This window comes from Notamacropus eugenii, chromosome 3, assembly GCF_028372415.1.
Source record: "Notamacropus eugenii isolate mMacEug1 chromosome 3, mMacEug1.pri_v2, whole genome shotgun sequence".
Classification (NCBI taxonomy): domain Eukaryota; kingdom Metazoa; phylum Chordata; class Mammalia; order Diprotodontia; family Macropodidae; genus Notamacropus; species Notamacropus eugenii.
Window position 1 is genome coordinate 289,022,482 of NC_092874.1, and position 22,429 is coordinate 289,044,910.

At 42.3% G+C, this 22,429-nt stretch overlaps 1 protein-coding gene across 6 annotated transcripts in view; it reads left to right on the plus strand.

Annotated features, from left to right (window-relative positions):
- Window positions 1–22,429, plus strand: part of RFX4 (regulatory factor X4) — a 128,220-nt gene that overhangs the window by 83,332 nt on the left and 22,459 nt on the right. For all 6 annotated transcript variants that reach the window (XM_072655823.1, XM_072655821.1, XM_072655822.1 and 3 more), the window contains 7 exons: window positions 1,705–1,868; window positions 5,599–5,699; window positions 7,865–7,923; window positions 13,473–13,617; window positions 16,486–16,580; window positions 17,177–17,294; window positions 20,461–20,580. In XM_072655823.1, the coding sequence (XP_072511924.1) occupies window positions 1,705–1,868; window positions 5,599–5,699; window positions 7,865–7,923; window positions 13,473–13,617; window positions 16,486–16,580; window positions 17,177–17,294; window positions 20,461–20,580 (802 nt within the window). The remainder of the gene's footprint in view (window positions 1–1,704; window positions 1,869–5,598; window positions 5,700–7,864; window positions 7,924–13,472; window positions 13,618–16,485; window positions 16,581–17,176; window positions 17,295–20,460; window positions 20,581–22,429) is intronic.

The following is a 22,429-nucleotide window of genomic DNA, read 5'->3' on the forward strand; positions in this document are numbered from 1 at the left end:
TTCATCTCCCGGAAGAGTCAGCGGTTCCTGAGTTTGAATTGCAGTCTGTCTCTGCTACTGCCTCTCTCTGAGCCTCAGTTTCCTTCTTTGTAAGATCATAGATTTACAGATGGAAAGAATTTCAGAGGTTTTTGAGTTAAACCACCTCATTTTACAGATGAGGGAAATAAAACTACAAGAATAAAACGACTTGCCCAGGGTCACCCAGTTGGAAAGTGTCTGAGGCAGGATTTGAACCCAGGTCTCCCCCATTCCAGGGTCAGTACCAGTGTGTTGAGGGGGTTGGACTAGAAGAGCCTAGGGGAACCTTCTGCCAGCTGAGCTAAGGTGGCCCCTGGGCCCTTTCTGTACCCCGCCGTGACTCATTGGCCCCTTCACCATGATGGTGAAGGTGGGTCTCAGGCTCTGCAAAGTCCTGAGGTTTGCACATTCCCTTCCAGCCTCGATGACAATTTATTGTGAAAAGTACTATTTTGAAATTCTCTTTCACATAAATTTTCCCATTTGATTCTCACAATGATCTTGTGAGATTGGCAGGATGCCAATTAATATCATTATTACTATTTTGTGGAAGAGGAAATTGATTTAGCAGAGAGGCTAAACAATTTGCCCCAAATCACACAGGCAGTAACTGGCAGCGCTGGGGCCCGAGTTCAAATTCTACCTATTTCTTACTTAGAAGCCCCTGGGTGGCGCGATAGCACATAACGCACCAGGCCTAGAGTCAAGAAGGCTCATCTTCCTGAGTTCAAATCCAGCCTCAGACACTTACTAGCTATGTGACCCTGGGCAAGTCACTTCACCCTGTTGGCCTCAGTTTCCTTATCTGTAAAATGAGGTAGAGAAGGAAGTGGCAAACTATTCCAGTATCTTTGCCTAAATGGGGTTGTGAAGAGTCAGACACCACTGAAAACTTCTGAAAATGCACCAGAGTGCACAGAATGCTGGGCCTGAAATCAGGAAGACCTGAGTTCAAATCCCTCATCTGACATTTCCTAACTGTGTGACCCTTGGCAAGTCACTTCACCTCTGTTAGCCTCTGTTTCCTCATCTATAAAATGGGGATGATAATAATAGCACTTACCACCCCCCATCCCCCCAGCTGGTTGTGAAGATAAAATGAGGTAATTATTGTAAAGCACAGATAACAAATTCTTAATAAAACATTAGCTTCTATTGGTGTTATCGACTTTGGGCAGGTCCCTGGGCCTCTCTGGGCCTCCGTTTCCCCATCTGTAAAATTAGGGAATTGCACTAGATGACCTGCCCAACTCAGAATCTATGAGTTTAAGATCCTCTCTCTACCCAATAATTCCCCCAAGCTTCGGACCTTTCTCACTTTCAGCCCCCTAACCCCTAATCAGTGACCTTTTTGTGTGTCCTAATTAGTTCACCTGTTAAACCAGTCCATGACAATGGATGCTAATGAGGTTAATGTGTTACCCCTGGCAGGTAACATCTGCATTTTAAGAGCGTCCCCTGCAGAGACCAAGTCTTCTGCCCAGGGTAACCCCAGGATGGGGATTCTGTGCCCCCTGGGAGGCTGGCAGGGATCCTGTTTGGGGGACAGGTGTCACTTTCAGCTTGTCTCCAGCCTCCCCACCAGGGGTCTTTAGCTTTCTATCTCAGTGATCCAGTCTCTAGGAAGTTTCCTGTGTAATGAGGTGTTTTCTCTTGTTTCTTCCGTGCTTTGGGTGAATACAGGTTCAAAGTTTTCTTCTGCACTTTTGGCAAGGAATGCCCCCCCACATGCTGCCCGTGCTCGGCTCATCCACGGTGGTTAACATCGTGGGAGTTTGTGACTCGATCCTGTACAAAGCGATTTCAGGAGTCCTCATGCCCACGGTCCTGCAGGCCTTACCGGACAGGTCAGTGCCTGGCTCTTGGGAGATGGAGGGAGAGGTTGGGGAATGGAAACCCACTGGCTCTTTACCCCTAAGCAAAAGCACAGATGCAAGAAGACATTTCTGGGGGAATCCCTGGGGCTCCTGGCTTGGGAATTTAGTTTTAGCAGCATTCTTCTTCCAAGGTCACTGTTACCAGTAAAGTGCCCTGGAGCCCCAATGTCTGTCTGTCTGTCTGTCTGCCTGCCTGCCTGCTTGACTCATGGGCATTCTCAGATACCTTGGATTAATCAGTCACCCTAGCAGATGAGGAAAGGAGTATGTGTGGGAGGGGGGAGGGGGGAGGGGGGAGGTTGCTCTTCTTGTCCCAGCTGAACATGTAAGCTGGGATCCCCATGAGGTCTCATGAGGGACCCCTGAGCAATGTCAACTCCTTGTTCAGGGCGTCAGGTCAGAGGGACCATCTAGAATGACTTTAATTGTCCTCAGGATATGTGTTGAGAGAAGGGGATGGATGTGGCTGGCATGGATATCTCTAGATATTTGAGTTTCCTCCACATAGTCCTTCCCTTTCCTTTTCTTGACAAAGATACTGGAGTGGTTTTCCATTTCCTTCTCCAGCTCATTTTACAGATGAGGAAACTGAGGCAAACAGGGTGAAGTGACTTGTCCAGGGTCATACAGCTAGTGAGTGTTGGAGGTTGGATTTGAACTCAGGAAGATAAGTCTTCCTGACTGCAGGACTGGCACTCTATCCTCTGTGCCATCTAGCTGCCTGGGTACCTTATAGCTGTCATCAGTTACTTGAAGGGTTGTTGTATGGAAGAAGGTGTCATTCATTTGTTTCCCTCCAGAAAGCAGAACTAGGAACAGCTTGGTGGGTCAGGGAGTTACAGAGAGGTAAATGTAAGGAAAAACTTGAGAACAATTAGAGTTCTCCAGAGAGGAATGGACTACCTCAATGGTGCTCCTCATCCAGTGGAGGTCAGAGCCCCGCTTCTGGGTGTCTCAGATTGTAGATTCTTATTCAGGTACATAATGCACAAAATGACCTCTAAAGCACCTCCCAGGGTCAGCGACAGCTGCTTCCACCATAGTACCTTCTGAGTAATTTCCTTTCCCTTGGGCCGTGTCTGTGTTCAAAGTCCAGATATCCCAAGTCACAAGCCAGAAGACCAGGATAAGTATCATTAAGTCAAATAAAAAAGTCGGGAAGAAGAGTCACCTTAGGTTTTCCAGGAGGCAGAGTAAATGTGGGCCCCCCATCTCAGGAAGGAGAGCCAGATAGGAAATATATATGTCAGGCTCATACACAAAGAGTTCCTGGTTGAAACCTTGAGTGTGAATACAATTCAACAAAAACTTATAGAGCATTTACTGTACGCGTAGCAATAGATAATAACTGAAGAAGACAACAGTGATTAAGGCTAGGTAAGAAATGAGACAGAGAATGACCTCTTTACCTAATCAATCAATCAGTCAATCTGGAAGGAGCAGTAAAAGGGAAAGAGATGGTAAGACCAGAGAAACAGAAGAATATGTTGTCATGCATATCAAAGTTGAAGAGAAATTCAAGAAAGGAATAGTCTATCAATCAAAAACATTTATTAATGGCCTACTGTGTGCCAGAACTGTGTACTAAGTGCTAGATACTATTGTAGGTCAGAGATATGAAAAAGGATGAGGTCACTGGGTTTTATAGCTAGGAGGTCATTGACGACCTTTGAAATACTTGGCGTGGATTGTATGCTGCTAAGAGCAGATCATCCCTCAAAGTATGGTGCTTAATAATTGCACATTGAGCTGTTGCACTAAATTAATCCAGCTCTTCCTTGGCCCTCAGCTCAGTGACTTTGGTCAGTATTTGAAGTGAAACAGCCCCAGCCTGGCCACCATCCATTAGCTGGGGCACACTTGGGCTCCTCCTGAAAGTCTGGCATCCTTGAGTAGGAGTCTATGGAACAAAAGCCCTCCCAGGCAAGCTCTGGTGGTATGTGAACCACTCCTTTTTATAAAACGCCAACCGGGCTATGGGAAACCCAATGCAAACTCAACACGCAATCCTCTCTGCTGGTGATCTTGTGCTTCTGGCCAAAGCCTGGCCTTCCATACTGAGGCTGGGATTGATGCCTCATAGGCATAAAATGCTATTCAAAGGTACTAAAAAGGAAGCCTTCCCATGATCGCTCTAACAGCCACAGGGGAGTCTTGCTTACTATAATTTCCATAGCTTTTGACCCACAGAGGTGAACAGTGGGCAGAGAATTAGAAAAGCCTCCTCTCCCAGGAGCTAAGCCAGGGCAGCTGTCCCACCCCCTGGCAGAGCACAGTTTTGGGGTTTGGGACTCCTGTCCATGAGCCAGGGGCATTTACCCTCCAACTTTACAACTGGTACAAGAATCAGAAAAATTGTTCTAGTTCCTGGTGTGGCCCACCAGGGAATGACACCCCTTTGGTTTATCCAGGAGCAGAAGAAAGATGTGTGTGAGGTTCACATTGCCATGTTCACAGATGACCTCAGAAGGCCATTTCTAAGTACAGAGCCACAAGACAAGACCTTTCCTATCTGTGGCTTACCTGGCACACAGTAAACACTTGATAATTTGATGGTCTACAAGGAGAGGCTTGTAAAGTAGGACTCTCCTTTATACCTATTCAGATAGGTGGAATACAACATGGTACCATGGAAAGACAGTCACAGAACCTGAGTTCAAATCCTGACCCTGTCATTTATCAGCCGTGTGCAATCTTGGACAAATCGTGGAAGCACTGAGAGCCTTGGTTTTCTCATCTATAACCCAAGGGGGTCAGACTTGCTGACCTCTCATGTCCCTTCCTCCCCTGTAGATCTGGGAGTCTGTGATCTGTCCTATGAGCTTTTTTTCCTTTAGTCTACACTGGCCTGGTCACACAATAGACAGCATATGAATAGGGAACTCTAGAATGAACAGACACATGAGATATAGGGAGAGGTCATGTGGGTAGAAGGCAGAAGGCTGGTGCTGTGGCAGTCAAGAGAGATTTAGGTTGGAATTCAGACCCTACTCTGCACCTAGCTGTGTGAACCTGTGGCTCCAGCCTCCTCATCTGTAAAATGGGGGTAATGATCCTGTACAGACTCATGGGGTAGGGGTAAGGAAAGCCCTACTTTAAAGTGCCTCAGTTTCCCCATCTGCTTTCACAATTCATCTCCCAGGGTTGTTGGCTTATAGAAACAGGAGTGTCTGCAACTATTGTGAACATCTGACATCCTCAGGCTTTTCCCAGGAAGACCCAGTTTGGGAGGTTGGGGGTGAAATTCAATTCAATAAACATTTATTAATCACCTGCTATGGTCTCAGCACTGTGCTAAGCAGGGGAGATATAAAAAGACAGAAAAAGACAGTTCGAAGCTAAGGGGGATGGAGGAATGGGTGACATCCAAGCAAATATATACAGAGCAAGCCATAGACAAAATACAGAGGAAAAACTAGCAGAGGGAAGGCCCTGGAATGAAGAGGGGTTAGGGAAGGCTTCCTGTAGGAGGTGGGACTCAAAGGAAGTCAAGGATTTTCATTGGGTCATGCCATTGGGTCATGCCTGTGAATTATGGCGCCTGGGCTAGATTCCTCCTCAAGACAGGCCAGCTGGGTTCTCAGCTTGGTTCGCCCCTCAGTCCTCCCTGTAAGGACGGGGAGCCTTTGACTTGGCTTTCCCTGGGAGTGACCCGACAAGCCATGTGCATTTGTTCTAAGTGGACCCTTTCTCTCTCCAGCTTGACTCAGGTGATCCGAAAATTTGCCAAACAGCTGGATGAGTGGCTCAAGGTAGCTCTTCACGACCTCCCAGAGAATTTGCGAAACATCAAGTTTGAATGTAAGTCATTGAAGGACATCTGGTTAGTGGGGAAGGGCTCATGGAAGGCAGCTTGAGCTGCTTGGCCTGCCTAGTCCTTGACTTCAGAAAGCATGCAGGGGTATGTCTTCAAACCTCACCTCTGATCCCTGAGGTGTATGAGCTTAGGAATGTAACTTAATTTCCTTGGGCCTCGGCTTCCTTATCTGTAAAATGAGAGAATTGGACTAACTGGCATTTGAGGTTTCTTCCAGCTTTACATCTAAGAACCTTATAGCTGCAACATTCTATCCTATGTCTTGGTCTGACTAATGAGAAATCCCAGTGATGTCATTCATTTGAAACTCAGGGCCATAAATCTTGCCTTTTCCCACAATCTCCATTCACCCACTGGAAATCTGCAATGGGTTTGATCACGTTTTCCCATCCAGATGAGTTTTTTTTCTTGTACTTTTGAGAAGACTCGTGCACTGTTAATTTGTTGATATTAAACAAATATTCACATGATTTTAAGCAAAACAAAGTTTTCCCTTAAAAAGTGCTGCACAATTTGAATACAGCTCACCATTCTTGCTCTAAAGAAATGCCAGAATGGAAAATGAAGGGGATCAAATGACCCTCTCTCCGCAGGCAAAGGGAAGCCTTTCAAACATGCTTTAGAGTGGGCTGCCTGCAGAGCACAACACCTATTGATGAAGCCGGCTTTCTTTCAGGGGTCTAGGCTCCTTTCTTTTCATGAGCACTAGATTCCACATCACAAAGTTAAAGAAAAAAAGTAATTAAGGAGAAGGATTAACAATTGATCAGCCTGGAAAATTAGAAGTTGGTGGGGTGGGGGGTAGGGCATTATTGTTTTCTCTCTCTCACTCTCTCTCTCTTTTTTTGTTGGGGAGCTGGCTTTGGACACCAATTAGAATAATCCCAGGAACATTTTTGATTATTTATTTACCAATTCAAAGATTAATCGGAATAGTGGTCCTGTTCACATTCTAATTATACAGACAATGCCAAACTGCAGAAAGCCTGTGATGTGGATAGTGCCTCCAGATTTGGTACCTGTTGGGTCATGAAGAAAGCAATTATCCCCAGAGGGTCTTAAAATGCACTTTAGAAAATGTGTGTGATAAATGGAAAGAGCCAGGTTACCATCTCTTCCAGAGGCCCAGTGGGCGGGGAAGGGGAGGCAAAGATAGATTGGTCAAAGAGCTCTGGATATTTCTCTTGTGATATCATCTTCTTTGGATTATAACCAGCTTTTGGGGGATTGTAATGAGGTTTTAAAAAAATACTTTAGCTCAGTTCATGTAATAGGTCATATCGTGTTTATGTCTTTTATCAACTGAGAACAACATGCATCTTGTTATAGGATAAGTATTAATGAGGCTGTCCATCACAAATATAGCACCAATGACGGCTTCCATCACTCCCTGCTCCCCCACATATTTCCTTTAGGCCATCCCAGGTTTGAGGCACATTCTTGGTCATCATCCAGTCAAAAACATAGCTCATGAGCCCCCACCGATGGAGGCTCCCTTACCTGCCAGTAAGAGAGCACATTTGTTCAAAACAAAGACATTTAATTAACTTTCCTTCAGGTTGGCATACCACCTGTATATGCAAACTTTGATGCCAAAACCATCTCCACTTTATGTCAATGCCAAATCCAAATCTAACGGGCTTTCAATTCAGCAGATATTTATTAAATGCCTAATATATGCAGGACTCCTCACCACCACACATAATAGGTTTGCTCAAAGAGGTTTGATGTTTTAAAAAATTACTTTTTAAGAGAACTTGTGTGAGACCTCCATTTGCTATCTTTGATTGTTTAAAGGTAGAAATAATAAAATTTATGCTTCAGGAAAGGAAAATGAACACAGGTTAATAATTACAATGGTTTTCCAATATTTCCTGAAGCAAGCAAGATTGTCACAGTGAAATCTAAACTTTAACAACAACGAGAAAGGACCCTAAGTATTATTTTTATTAAACATTTTTGACATTGATGAGGGATGAAACACAGAAATAGATGAGAAATATTCAGTCATCGGGTTTGTAAAATGTCAATGTATCAGGATATCATTGGTGCTTGATTATTTGGGGCTGATTTTGAATTCACCCTTGGGAAATCCAAAGTTTGACCTGAGAATGTGACCTTTTCAAACTGTAATTCTTTTTATCTGCAGTGTCAAGAAGGTTTTCCCAAATTCTGAGGCGGCAAACATCGCTAAACCATCTTTGCCAGGTAGTTAGAATGATGCCTTTTGTATTTTGCTTACGGTTCAATCAATGGGATTTGCTTTGTACCCAACTGGTCAATCAACAAAAAGGACCTCTTCCTTCAGAGGTTGTGCCATGTGTCTCTTGGACAGTTCATCTGCTGGGTGGTTATGATATCTTGGAGACAAGGAATAAAAATAGTTAAATATTTACAAGGATATCCAAAGTTACCTGCCTCAGAACATCTGTGTTGGTTTCTCTTGAGAAGCAGCATGGTGTGGTAAAAGAAATGCTGGATTTGGAGGGAGGAGCCCAAAGTTCAAATCCAAGCTCCAACACTTAGCTGGGGGACTTTGAGCAAATTACTCATGTGCTCTCAGCCTTGGATTTCTTATCGGAGGAAAAATGGACCTAATTCGACTTGCCTAAAGTTCAGGCATACTTTACACACAGGGCAGAGTGTGTTTCTAGGCATCTGACCTACAATGGAACAAGTCTGGTTGTCTGATTCCCAAAGCCACAATAGATTAAGAAAAGGGATAGGTGAGAGCAGGGGTGAGGAACCTGAGAGCTTGAGGCCACATGTGACCTTAAATGCAGTCTTTTGACTGAATCCAAGTTCTTGGCAACACTTTAAGATCTAAAAAGTCACATATGGCCTCAAGGCCACAGGTTTCCCACCCCTGGATAAGAACATTCACTGCAGCAGGATTTAAGAGGAATGAATGATGATTTGATAGTGAGGGAGAGGGGAGAAGAGCTATAAATAGCAATCATGAAGAACCCAGCAGTCTGAATCCATGTGAGGTGGCGGTTGAGAGGAAGGCATCGTGACTTGGTGGAGAGAACGCTGACCTTGGAGGCTTGAGACCTGAGCTTGTAGATCTCACCAGGGTAATCATTGGTTATTCCTGATCCTAGGAGGTTAAAGAGTTGGGTCATTAGATTGGGGGTCTGGAAATAAAGAAGTCAGCCAGAATCCCTCCTCTGATGCTAATTACATGTATGAGCAGAAGCAAGCAACTGCACCATTCTGGACCTCATTTTTCTCATCTGTAAAATTGGAATAATAACTTGTAGTAACTGCCACACGGGGTGGTTCTGAGATGAAACAAGATAATGTTTGTAAAGGACTTTGTAAGCCAAGAAGTGCCATCAGCTATTATTCTGATGATAATCCCAAATCAGCTAGGTGGCACCATAGTGCACAGTGTGCTGGACCTGGAGTTAGGCATCTTCATGAATTCAAATCTAGCCTCAGACACTTACTAGCTGTGTGACCCTGGGCAAGTCACTTCACTCCATTTGCCTCAGCTTCCTTATCTGAAAATAATGAACTAGGGAAGGAAATGGCAAAACACTCTCGTGTCTTTGCCAAGAAAACCCCAAATGGGCTCATGGAGAATTGGATGTGACTGAAAAATGAAAACAGAAAACCCCAAGTCATCAAGAAAAGACCAAATTATATTCAGAAAATTCCATTTGGTTTCAACATCAAATATGTTTGAACACGTGTGTATGTGTGGGCTTAAAAGGGTTGAGTTCCAGTTATCTGGAAAACACCCTTCTATGGAAGAGCTCAGTTCCCCAATGCCCAATAAGGGAGAACTTACTAAATATAGTTTCATATTGCCTTCCTCCCTGAGAGTTTTAAAAGTAATTGGTCCCTTGTGGGTAGGGGGGACATTCTAAGATGGCTAAAACTTCACAGGCTTCAGGAAACACCAGCGAACATGAACATGCTGCTGTGAACCTTCTCCTTGCCCCTTAACTAAGATTTATATTACACTTTAGGGTTTGTGAACACTACACACACGCACATATGCACGTATGTATAGATACATGCACATGCATACACACATATGTATACATATAGAATATATAAATATGAATCCTATATTTACAATATATACTATTTATAAGTAGTATGTAATATTTATAAATAGTATAATATATTAGTATATACTATACTAGTAATATAATAGTATATGGTAAATATAAATAATATATGCTATTTATAAATACTATAAATATATAGATATGTCTATACTATACAACTATACTAAATATATATTATAACTATATTATATATACTGTATATACTAATATATATTTATTATAATATATAATTTACATAATATATATTATATTATGTACTATTATATGTTTAGTATATTTATATATAAATTATTTATGCTTATATATAATTTATATATAAATATATAATATTTTGCATATTATATATTTATATATAATTTATATAACTATACTAGATATATAACTATATTATAGCTATATTACAACATTATACATATATGTGTGTATGTATGTATATAGAGATTCTATTATGATCCCCATTTTATAGAAAAGGAAACTGAGACTCAGAGAGATTAAAGGGATTTGCCCAAGGTCCTGAAGCTAGTGAGTGTCAAAAGTGGTGATTGAACCCAGATCCTATTAACTCCCTTTATGGTTCTATAACCTCTTTTCTGTGCTATCTGCCTCTGAATCAGTCTCTTACTGACAAGCCTGTATTAAGCACTCACTACATACTAGACAAGTGGGTTGAGTGTTGGGGACACAGAGACAAAAAGGAAGCAGACTCTTCTCTCCTCTAGCTTCCAGCTTATCTTGCTTCTCTCTGAGCACAGAGTCAGCCTTGGTCAGGAGGTATTCAGACTTAAAAGGACAGGAGGCTGTGGTTGGGGCATCCTCTGAGGTAGGAGGTGAGATGTGGAAAATGGGAACAATAATGGTACCTGACTCACTGAGTTGTTGTAAAGATCAAATGAAATGACACATGTATAGAGGGTTTAAAAGGTGAAGGAAAGGAGGGGAGGAAAGAAGGAAGGAAGGAAGGAAGGAAGGAAGGAAGGAAGGAAGGAAGGAAGGAAGGAAGGAAGGAAGGAGAAGAGGGAGAGAGGGAAGGAAAGAAGGAATAGAGAGAAGAAAGGAAAGAAAAAGAGGAAGGAAAAGAAGGGAGAATGGAAGTAAAGGGAAAGAAGGAAGGAAAAAGAGAGGGAAAGAAGCAAGAGAGGGAAAGGGGAAGGAAAGAAGGAAGGTAGGAAGGGGAAAGAAGGAAGGAAGGGAGAGAAGGAAGGAGGAAAGAAGGAAAAGAAAGAAGGAAGGAAGGAAAAGAGGGAGGAAAGAAAGAAAGAGAGAGAAGGAAGAGAAGGAGGGAGAGAGGAAGAGGGAGGGAAGGAAAGAAGAAAAAGAAAGAAAGTCGTTCTGCAAAACTGAACAACTCTTTAAGTAAACGTGAGTACACACAGTGCCGAACGCCTATAGTCCCCTCATCTCTCTGATGAATGAATCAGTCAGTCATTCCAAAAGCATTTCTTCAGTGCTTACTGTGAACCAGGCACTCTGAAGCACTGGGGAGCTTAATTTTCTCACCTTCTTTCGAGAAAAAGCAAAGGCTTATTGCTGCTTATTAAAATGCCGCCATTTCCTCACATTTCCTCCTAACAGAGCTGAGGCTTGAATTCAGGTCCCTCTCCCACCTCTCACTATGTAGGGAACCCTCCTATGTAGTGAAGGAGCCCTGCCAACCCAGCCCAGATGTCCTTCTTTCTGCCAGAGGCCCGCATGGCCAGCTTAGCAGTGCCTTGGGTGTCTGGTGATGCCAGAAATCCCAATCAGGGAAAACTTAGGCTGTGGTTATTCAATGGCATTGGAAGATGAGGCTTCAAAGTGTGGTCCCCACTGCCTGGCTGATGTTGGGCACTGCCACCCAATACACATTAATTAAACACCCTCCCCATTCCAGGATTAGATGTATGGGAGGACAAATACAAAACTGTTCCCTTCCTCATACCCCTAAAGAGGCTTATATTCCACTTGGCAAGTCACTCTGACTTGCAGTTTTCTCATCTGTAAATTGGGGCTAAGTATTCTTCCACTTCTGGCTTATTCTAAAAATCCAATGACCCAGTGGAAATAAAGCATTTGTAGGCTGCAAGATGCTCTGTAAATGAAGGCTTTTATTGCTCTGTAATCACTCAGTCCATGCATTTATTAAACACCTACTATGTGCTGGGCATCATGCTTAGGGCTGAGGATAAAACTACAGAGGCTCGAACCCTCGTTTTCAATAAAGTCATTTGAATGAGGACAGTTCAGTTCTTTGTACTTGTATTTCCATCCACTAGCACAGTATCAAGAAACAGAGTAGGTGTTTCATAAGAGCTTGTTGTGGTTGGTCCATCGTGTTTCAAGCACTTAAGCTTCCCCTTTTCCTTCTCCTCATCTGATCCTGATTCCATACTGGGAATTTTTTTTAAAAAAAACAACAAACCACTGTCCCGTAGAGAACAGAATGTCTACATGGAAAACAAAAATAAAAATATTTCTGAAAACCACTCAGCACAGATGAGGGAGCAGCGGGCTCATGCCCATCTACATCTGGGTATGACATGCCACTGAGCTGCAGACACATAGAGATGACTGGGGGCAGTGCAATACCGTTGCAGAGGGCCTGGGTTCAAGTCTCAATGCTGTGTGACCTGGGTGAAATGATTTCCCCTTCTGCAGGTACTAATGCCTTCCCCTTTCAGATTACCATCCATATTCTTTCTCTCCATACATCTTGTTCATTCATTTGCTGTCTTCTCACTAGACTCTGAATGCCATGAGAGCAGTGACTGTGGGTTTTTCTTTAAATTTTTGGAGGGTGTTTTTCTAGGAGGAGGCTTTCTTTGTCTCCCCAGTGCTTAACACAGTTGCCAGTACATAATAAGTGCTTAATGTATGCTCATTAACTGACTACCTGACTTTACTTGTCTGAGTGGAATAATAATATTACTGTAAATGAACATTGCCATAGGGTACAGAAGAATCCTTCATTGTATAAGTCACTTAACCTGTCTGGGTCTCAGTTTCTTCATCATTGATTTAAGGGGATTGGAGTACATGGTCTCTGAGGTACCATCCAACTGTAGATTTATGATCCTGGCTATGTGACATTGGGCAAGTCACTGTCAGAGCCTCAGTTTCAACAGCTGTAAAATGATGTGGTTGGACCAGATGGCCTCCATAAGGTCCACTCTGGTGCTAAACCTATGATCTTATGATCCATCAGCTACATCTGTGCCCTGGAGTTAGCAGGTCTAGGTTCCATGCCCATTAGGATAAAGGACTAGTCCTTGGACTAGGGCAGCGGTGAGGAATCTGCAGCCTCGAGGCTGCACTTGAAGACATAGAGGGCCACATGTGGCCTTGAGGCTGCAGGTTCCCCACTCCAAGACTAGGGTATCCCAGCTGCTTTTTGCTTTGAGAATGGGGGTCACGGGAAGAGACCAACCACAAGAGAAAAATCCAATTCAGCCTTTCTTAGATATGGGGAGAAAACTACCACCTCCATCCCCCAAGAATTGCTAACCCAAATCACATTAAAGGAGGTGGGGTGGAAAGAATGGCAATTTCTCTGCCTTTCCACTACCCTGTATTAGAATTTCTAAGTAGTTTAAGAAATGCCCTAAGCAGACATACCTAGGAAGCAGAAAAGAGGATCAAATGTAGGGGGTTTTAACTTAATAAGCCATGAGCTAACAAGTTGATTGGATTGACTTATAGGCATCAAGAACTGTGATCCACAGTGCAGACATTACTTTTCAAATGCTCGAGGACTGGAGAAATGTGGATCTGAACAGCATTACCAAGCAGACCTTGTATACGATGGAAGATTCCAGGGAGGAACACAGGAAGCTCATTATACAGTGTAAGATGGACACCCCCCCACAACCCAGGGCCCTCCTTTTTGTTTTGGTGGGGAAGAAAATGAGGGCTGGACTTTTGGAGAAAAACCAAATCCTTAGGTCTCTTGGGATAGCAGCAGAAAGCACTTCACTGAGACCATCTTCACTAGAAACCAAAGATCTCACTTTCCACCTTCCTCTGTGTTCCCATTGACAAACTATGCTGAGGGCAAAATGAATGGGAGTGCTTTAGTGCAATAAACTCCCTTCTTTAAATGTTTTTATTGCTGTCTTCTGTATTTATATCACCTTAATTTCTGAATATATCACTCTGCACAGCTAGCCTTCCCTTGTAACAACCACTAAAATGGGGGAGTTCAGGTGGAGAAAGGCAGTTCACCAAATCCAATGAACACATCGACCAAGTCTGATAGTAGTACACGTCACATTCCATATTCATTATACCCTCATCTTTGCAAAGGAGGGAGGAAGATACATTTTTTCCTCTTCTTTGGGGCCAAGGTGGATCACCGTAGTTACATAGTGTTCAGTTAAAGGTTTTTTGTTCTTTCTATTTACAATGTTGCAGTCACTGTATGTATTGTTTTCATGGTTCTGTTTATTTCATTCTGTATCAGTTCATATATGTCTTCTCATGCTTCTCTGAATTCTTCAAACGATGAATTCCATTCAAAGAGGGAAGAAATAATGTACCACTTGGAAAGGGGCTAAAGGAGGAAGGGGGCAGGTTTCTAGGTGCAGGGTCTCTAGTGCCCTGTCCTCATCCTTGAAGCTCCCCACTAGGCAGTTTGGAGTTGCTCAAGTGACTCCAGGGACAAATTTGGGTTCCATTGCCACTAAGGGGAGGGATGCTCTGTTGTCCTCTAAGCCACTCTCCAGTTTGCTAATGTAAGTTCTGTTTGGGAACTCTCCTCTTGTTCCCCTTTTAAAGGAATAGTGGAATTTGCCATGGTGAATACTGAAGTAAAAACTTACCATTAACACAACAGTAATTGAACAACCCCTTCAATAATTTAATAGCAGGACAGTACTGAGCCTCAGTTTCCTCATCTATCAACAGGATTATATTTGATCACCTATGAGGTCCAAAATTCCCTGAATATATTGGGCCTATTGTTGTTCAGTTGTGTCTAACTCTTCAGGATCCCTTTTGGGGTTTTCTTGGCAAAAAATCCTAGAGTGGTTTGCCGTTTCCTTCTCCAGTTCAACTGAGGTAAACAAGGTGAAGTGACTTTCCCAAGGTCACACAACAAATGAGAAGTCAAGGTTTTCTGATTCCAGGCTCATGGTTCTATTCTCTGTGCCACCTGGCTGCCCCACATACTAGTCTTGTTTCACTTTAATTCATTATTTAAGAAATTCTCTTGTGCCACTGGAGGATTTAGGTTCAAATTCTGCTTCTGCCCCTGACAATTTATGTCACTTTGGGCAAGTCACTTAACCTATAAAATGGGGATAATAATGGCACTGGTTTTCCTGGGTTTTTTGTGAACATCAAATGAGAAAATATTTGTAAAGTGCTTAATGCAGGGCCTGGCACATAGTAGGAGCTATATAAATGCCAGTCATTACAAACCAAGAAAAATTCCATATGCATATCCACACATATGTATACACACACATATATGCACATACATAAATACACATCTATCCATCCATCCATCCATCCATCCATCCATCCATCCATCCATCCATCTATCTATCCATCAATCCTAAAAGGTTACTACATAAACAAGTTAGGTGAATAAAGACTTTAATTTTCAGAACTATGGATAGAGTAAAAGTTCATTATCAAACAAGGGGTGGAGAGGGTCACAGAAAATAAAATGGACAGTTTTGGTACATTAAATTAAAAAAAGATTTTGAAGAAATAAATTCAATGTAAGATTAAAAGGATTAGAAGAGAAACAATTAACTGGGGATGGGGAATCTTTGCAGCAAATTTTTCTGATGAGAGTCTTATTACCAAAATATATTATGAGAAAAAGAGCCATTCCCCAATTAATAAATGATCAAAAGATATGGACCTTCCCTTCTCAAGAGAAGAAATCCAATCTATCAGCAGTCATGAAAAATTATCTAAATTACTAATAGAGAAATATAAATTAAAGCAATTTTTCTAGACTTTCTTGCTCTGCTTCTGTGGTTCTTTAATGAACTCTCTGGCTACCAGTTAAAGTATAATAAATTACTTGTTCATTAAAATGAAAGAATTTTTTAAAAGTTGAAACAAATTATTATGTAAGGATTTTTAGTGCCTCCTATTATTAAGTTTCTTCTTGAGTTATGATCTATAAGGACTAAATCCTTTTATAGAAAGATCTAATATTAGAGGGTACCAACCCAGAGGCAGCATGGTGGCCTTGTAGGGAGAGAATTCTATTAGGATCCTCTTTGAATCTGGGCTCGACCACATTTTTTTTTGTGGTCTTGTCCAAAGCCCAAGTACCCAGCAGATCTCCTCATTGTCATTATTCTAAGTATCTAGCATGACCATTGCTAGAACTTAATGATGGAGGGGTTGTGGGAAAGCAGGCACACTTATGTTCCTCTCAGAACTTATGCTTTGTTTGGATCCGGAGTTTGTTTCATGGTCTTTGTTTGATTTAATTTCCTCCTTTGTAAAAAAATGAGGTGCCCAGGGTAAATAATCTCTAAAAGATCTTCTGCCTCTCAAATCCCATGGTCTTCCATGAGGGTGATTCACAAGCATTTCTATCACCTGATTCTTGTTGGAGGTTGGGATTAGAAGAAGGGACAAGGATGACAATAAATTCATTTATTACTTTGGAACCATGATGGGTTTTGAATACCAAACCCTAGGCTGCCACTTGGCCCGTAAGTTGTGACTTTGGGTTCTTGTACAACAGTGTATCAAGAATTTGACCATCTTCTAGAGGAACAGTCTCCCATTGAATCGTACATCGAGTGGCTGGACACCATGGTGGACCGATGTGTTGTGAAGGTTGGTAAGCTGGAGGCAAGACTTGAGTTACCAGGATACCACCCTGAGATTGACCCCAAACTTCCACCACAAATGAACACAACACTGTTGTTCTGCAATTAGAGACACAGACTGTGGATTTGTGTTTATATTTTTTGTTATATTTATATATTGTACATAATATATTATACATAATATATCCTATATATTTTAATAACCTGTGGGGAAATTTAAAACTCATCTGTGTTCATTGTTGTAACTAGGGCAGGGCAGCTGGGGTTTTGTCCAAGAGTGTCAAAATTGAAAAAGTACTTTCAGCAGCACCTAGTTAATAAGACTAATTAAAGAATAATTAGACTAATTAGTAAGAATAATTAAAATAGAGTGCTACTGGATGGGTAGGCCCCTGATTCAGTCAGACCCCAAAGCTGCTTCCCCATGGTAGAATGACTCTAATGTGTCTCATGTTGCCTATTTCCTCCCCTTCCCCCACTAAAACCAAGATGAATTCCATTTCAATAATTGATTTGAAGGTTTTTGATTTCAAAGCTTGCCCCAGACATGAAAAATGCCATCTGTGGTTCTGTTCATATTAAAAATCACTTGTCTTCCTATAGGTAGCTGCCAAGAGACCAGGTTCCTTGAAGAAGGTTGCCCAGCAGTTCCTCCTGATGTGGTCATGCTTTGGCACCCGGGTGATCCGAGACATGACTTTGCATAGTGCCCCCAGCTTCGGTGTGTATCTTATCTATCCATGCCTGCGTGCATCACAGATATGCGCTACACAAAGTCCTCCCTATCCAGGCTTACTCAGCCTCTTCCCCTTTGTCTCTGGGGCACAAAGAGCCTTAGTGGATGACATGTTGATTCTAGGGTAACTTCACATGTATGGGCCTTTCTGGGACGAAGGCAACTAAAGTTGAGAGGAAATAATGATATGGGGTCATGGAATGGGATTGAATCATGACCCAGTAATGGATAGAGGGTCTCATTCAACAACGCCCCTTGCACCTCCTAAGTATCATTGATGCATTAATTCAACAGTCTGCCAATAAGCAATTATTAAACATCTACAGCATGCCAGGCATTGTCCTTGGCTGTAAGGGTAGAAACCTGAGACCAAAACTAGTCCCTGGCCTGAAGGAGCTTCTGTTTTGCTGAATCCTTTCCAGCTTAATCACAAGATGGGGAATTTCCCAGACTCAAGGAAAAGGTTGCTATTGTCCCAGGAAGGATCTACACTGATGACATCAAAGGGCCTTGAAACATTGACCAGAGGTAAAAATGAGCCTCAGGGTGAGAGAATTTGTACGTGACCTAAAGTTATGTGAATCCTGAGCCTGATGGACACCGAAATTGTACAGTCAGCTTGCAGACAATCCAGTCCTTAGAGCATCTGCTTCCAAAGTATTGTCACATAGGATGATGTTGCCTTTGAGACACAACATATTGGATCCCAATTCTGCGACCCAGTTCTTGGATAACCCTGGACAAACCACTTTACCCCTTAAAGCCTCAATTTCTTCATCTGTAAAATGACAGATTCAACTTAACAACCTCTGAAGTCTCTTCCACTTCTAAATCTTTGATCTTATGATCAAGGATCTTATGAACTTTGCCCCAAAAAATGCATTTAGGAATTCAATTCAGTTCAACAAATACTTATGGGCATCTACTACTTATGTTGTATTGTCCTGGGTGTTAGGGTAGAGAGAAAGATGAATAAGACTTAAGTCTTGCTTTCATAGAACCTATAGTCTAAAAGGGGAGACAGAGCACAGATAATTAGATTACATAACAGAATGGTGAGGGGAGACAGACAAAGTGCTGTGAGAGCTCTGGGCATGAGGACATTTGGAAGGGATTCTCTGTTGCGTAGTCTGAATCGGCAGCAGTATGGAAAGGGCTACCTCCTGTATGCATTTCATTAATTCATTTATTAAGGATGAATATATTAAGAGCCAGCTGCATACCAAGACTTGTGCTGGGGAAAGTACAAAGTTTGGATGAATTAACTTTGTTATTCAGTCTTTTTTAGTTGTGCCTGACTCTTCGTGACCTTATCTGGGGTTTTCTTGGCAGAGATACTGGAGAGGTTTGCCATTTCCTTCTCCAGCTCATTTTATAGATGAGGAAATTGAGGCAAACAGGTGAAGTGGCTTGCCCAGGGTCATACAGCTAGTAAGTGTCTGAAGGCGGATTTGAACTCAGGTCTTCCTGACTCCAGGCCTAGCGCTCTGTGCACTATAATGCCCCCTAGATGCTATTCTGCTATTATTCTTTTGGGAGTCATGATGTCCTTATCAACTAGGACAGTTCCTGGAACATTATAGGTGCTTAATAAATGCTTGTTGTACAGATGGTTAAAATGATTGCCTCTTGTAACTGAATCACCATATTAGGATATAAGTTCATCTTCTCTTTCTTCTTCCTCTTCCTCCTCCCTCTCCTCCTTATTAATTGATTCACTTAAGGTCACATAGGCAGTAAGGTCCAAGCTCAATGTTCCTTATTTTGAGGACTTTAAGGTTACATGTTATTTTAGGATGAATCCAAGGCCAAGGTAGAAGTCAAAGATGTCACGTACCACTTGGAGAAAGGAGAAGTGAGGTAGTTGTCCAACTTCCATGCCAGAGTATATTCCAGCCCTGGGTGGCCTCAAATAATACCTGTCTCTCTGGGTCCATTTAGCAAAGGGCCTTCGCCATTCTCATCATCGGCCACACTGCTGAGTTGTTAAGCATGGGGAGATAGACAAGTTGAAAGAATTCCCAGCAGACAAAAGCCCAGCTCCCCGTCTCTGCCTGGATCTATCAAAGGCACAGTTGGTGGCTGTGTTTTGGTAATGCGTCCCCTGTATGAAAACAGCTAATTAGGAAAAAAGAGAGGCCTCTGTTCAGTTCCCCTTCCCCCAACCACCTTAGCCAGCTCTTGCCGTCTTATCCCTTCCTCGCTATCCTCATCCTGGTATATTGGTGCCAGCATTGGCCAGTTGGCTTAGTTGAGGTCACGTTGGATATCACAACCATCCTATCTCACCTCTTCCCCAAAAAAGTCTCCTTCCAAGAAGTCTTCCCCCCAAAGTCTCTTTCCGCTATGATTCATGACAATCAACTCTTTTCTCTTTCATAATTCCTTCTTGATAAAGGAGCCTGCGTTACAGACAAAAGTCTGGGCATTTGTGTCTGCCATAGTCAGCATAAAGCAGAGCATTAGTGACATGAGTTGGCCAAAGCAGGCTGGCACATGATAGCTCTGGTTCTTAAGAGAGTTAAATAAACTGAAGTTTCTTTACAAAATGAAAAAAAAAATCTCAGCAAAGCATTCCTTTCCAACTGGAATAATGCTACCAGTTTTCCAACAAAGCTCGAGCTGATGTTTGCAGCTAATACTTAGGTCCCATGTTTTTTTCTATGATCCAATGCCCATCCACTTCCTTGTTATTAAAAGTTCTGCATCTAAATGTGCTTTTTCCAGACTGCAGTAAAAGAGCTGTTTCTAGAATGAAGGAGGTCCCAATGTGCTCTACTATGGTCAACTCGGAACCTTAGGAAATTTGGCTAAAGACCTGGGATTATGCCAGTGTAGGGAATTCCCTCATCTGATGGAAACTGGCAACTCCTTGGTTTAGAGAGTTGACTGGGGTTATGGGGAAGTCATCGTGACTTGCCCATAGTCACACAGAATGAGTAATGTAGTGACTTGAGTTTTGGAGTCAGAAAGAAAAGACTCAACTCCAAAATGAGGGGTTCAGATGATGACCATTCTCTGATGTCGAAGAAGGAAAAGTCCACATAGGAGACGAGAGATACCAGAAGCCTTTTGGCTGTGGGCACTATTGTGGGGCCTAGAGCCGTGGTAAGACTGGGCACTGGGTCATTTCTTTTCTTTCTGTCACTAGGGTCTTTTCACCTCATTCACCTGATGTTTGATGACTATGTGCTGTACCTGCTGGAATCACTCCACTGTCAGGAGAGGGCCAATGAGCTCATGAGGGCCATGAAGGGGGAAGGAAGTACTGGTAAGGCTGGATGGATGGGCAGGGGGTCGCTCCACTGACAGGGATGTGCCTCAGTAGGGACTTGAGAGCTTTTTCTTCCCGTGGGCCTAAGCATCCCACGGGGGCCTGATGAATGTGCCCCAAAGAGTGAGACCAACGCTTTTCTTCATTTTTAAGATGTATGTATGTGTGTATGCATATAGGATGTATGTGTATATATGTGTGTATACATATGTATGGTATATGTGTATATGTGGGGTATATGTGTATGCATATACATATGTAGGGTCTATGCATGTATATAGGGTGTATTTATATGCATACATGTAGGGTATGTGCATGCATGTATGTATAGGGTGTATGTATGTGTGTGTATGTGTGTATGCATATAGGATGTATATATGTGTATATATGTGGTGTATGTGTATATGTGGGGTGTATGTGTGTATGCATGTATATATGTAGGGCGTATGCATGTGTATATATAGGATGTATTTATATGCATATATGTAGGGTATGTGTTTGTATGTATGTATAGGGTGTATGTATGTGTGTATGTATATAAATGGAGTTTATGTGTGTATATATGTATATATTGTATGTATATACATAAGGTGTGTGTATATATATATAGAGTGTGTATATATAGGGCATATGTGTGTATATGTGGGGTGTATGTATGTGCGTATATTTGTGTGTGTACATATATATGTATATAGGATGTGTGTGTATATATAGGGTGTATGCATATATGTATATAGGGTATGTACGTGTGTATATTTAGGGTGCGTGTGTGTATATATATAGGGTGCATGTATAAATGTATGTGTGTGTATCTCTGTATATATGGTATATATATGTATATATATATATATATATGGTGTTTATATACATATACATACACACATGCATGCATGTCTACTTGGTTCTGCCTCGTCTTTAAAAACGCTTTGAAAAGAGAAGTGCTTTGTGGACAAGGATGATCCCGGAAGTAAGTGTGCTGTAGTGGAAACAGATTTGAAGGTAGGAGACTTGGGGTTCTACTCGTGGCTCTCCCACTTAGTAACTATATGACCTCAGCCTCAGTATATTCATCTATGAAATGGACATTCTACTGCTAATCATAATCATAATGGGTAGAAGGTTGGCACCAGAACCTAGAAGCCTGATTTCTAGGCCACCCCTGAATCATCCTGGCTGTGAGACCCTGAACAAATCATGAGACAGCTCTCTAAGAGAGACTGGAAGTAGCAGTGTAGGGGTTGTCCCTCATTGGTGGAAGAACTTAGCAGTTCCCTGCATATGAATAAGATCACAGATCTCAGCCCCTGTCGCCTCTTCTCTAACTCAGGGGTCAGCAAACAAAACCAGACTGCAGGATGCGTTTGACCCTGGGGCAGTAGTTTGCTGACTCCTGCTCTAACTCATGGGGTTGTGAGAATCACAGGAGACCAGAGATATCAAACTACAGCTACTTAGGGCTGGAGGAGGCCACTGAGATCTTGTTCAGTCTTCTCGTGTTGGAGATGAAGGAAATAGAGGTGCACAGACAGATTGCCAGTTACTGGGTGGCAGACCTCCAGCTTGAATCCAAGCATGGGCTTTTCTAGGCTCAACCCATTCCTGGTGTTTAGAAAAATATAAAACATGATACAAACACAAGAAAATATTATAATGTGGCCACTCTTTAATCTTCAAGGCTGTAAAATCTGGATAAAACTGTAGCCATGCAGTAAGAAATTAGAAGAAAACATGGAGCAGGATTGGGGAGAAAAGGGGGAGGAAAAAGGATTATTTAGTACTGTCTACAAGCTAGAAGTTGTGCTAAGGCTTTCCAAGTATTATCTCACCTGATTTTAGCAGAGAGCTT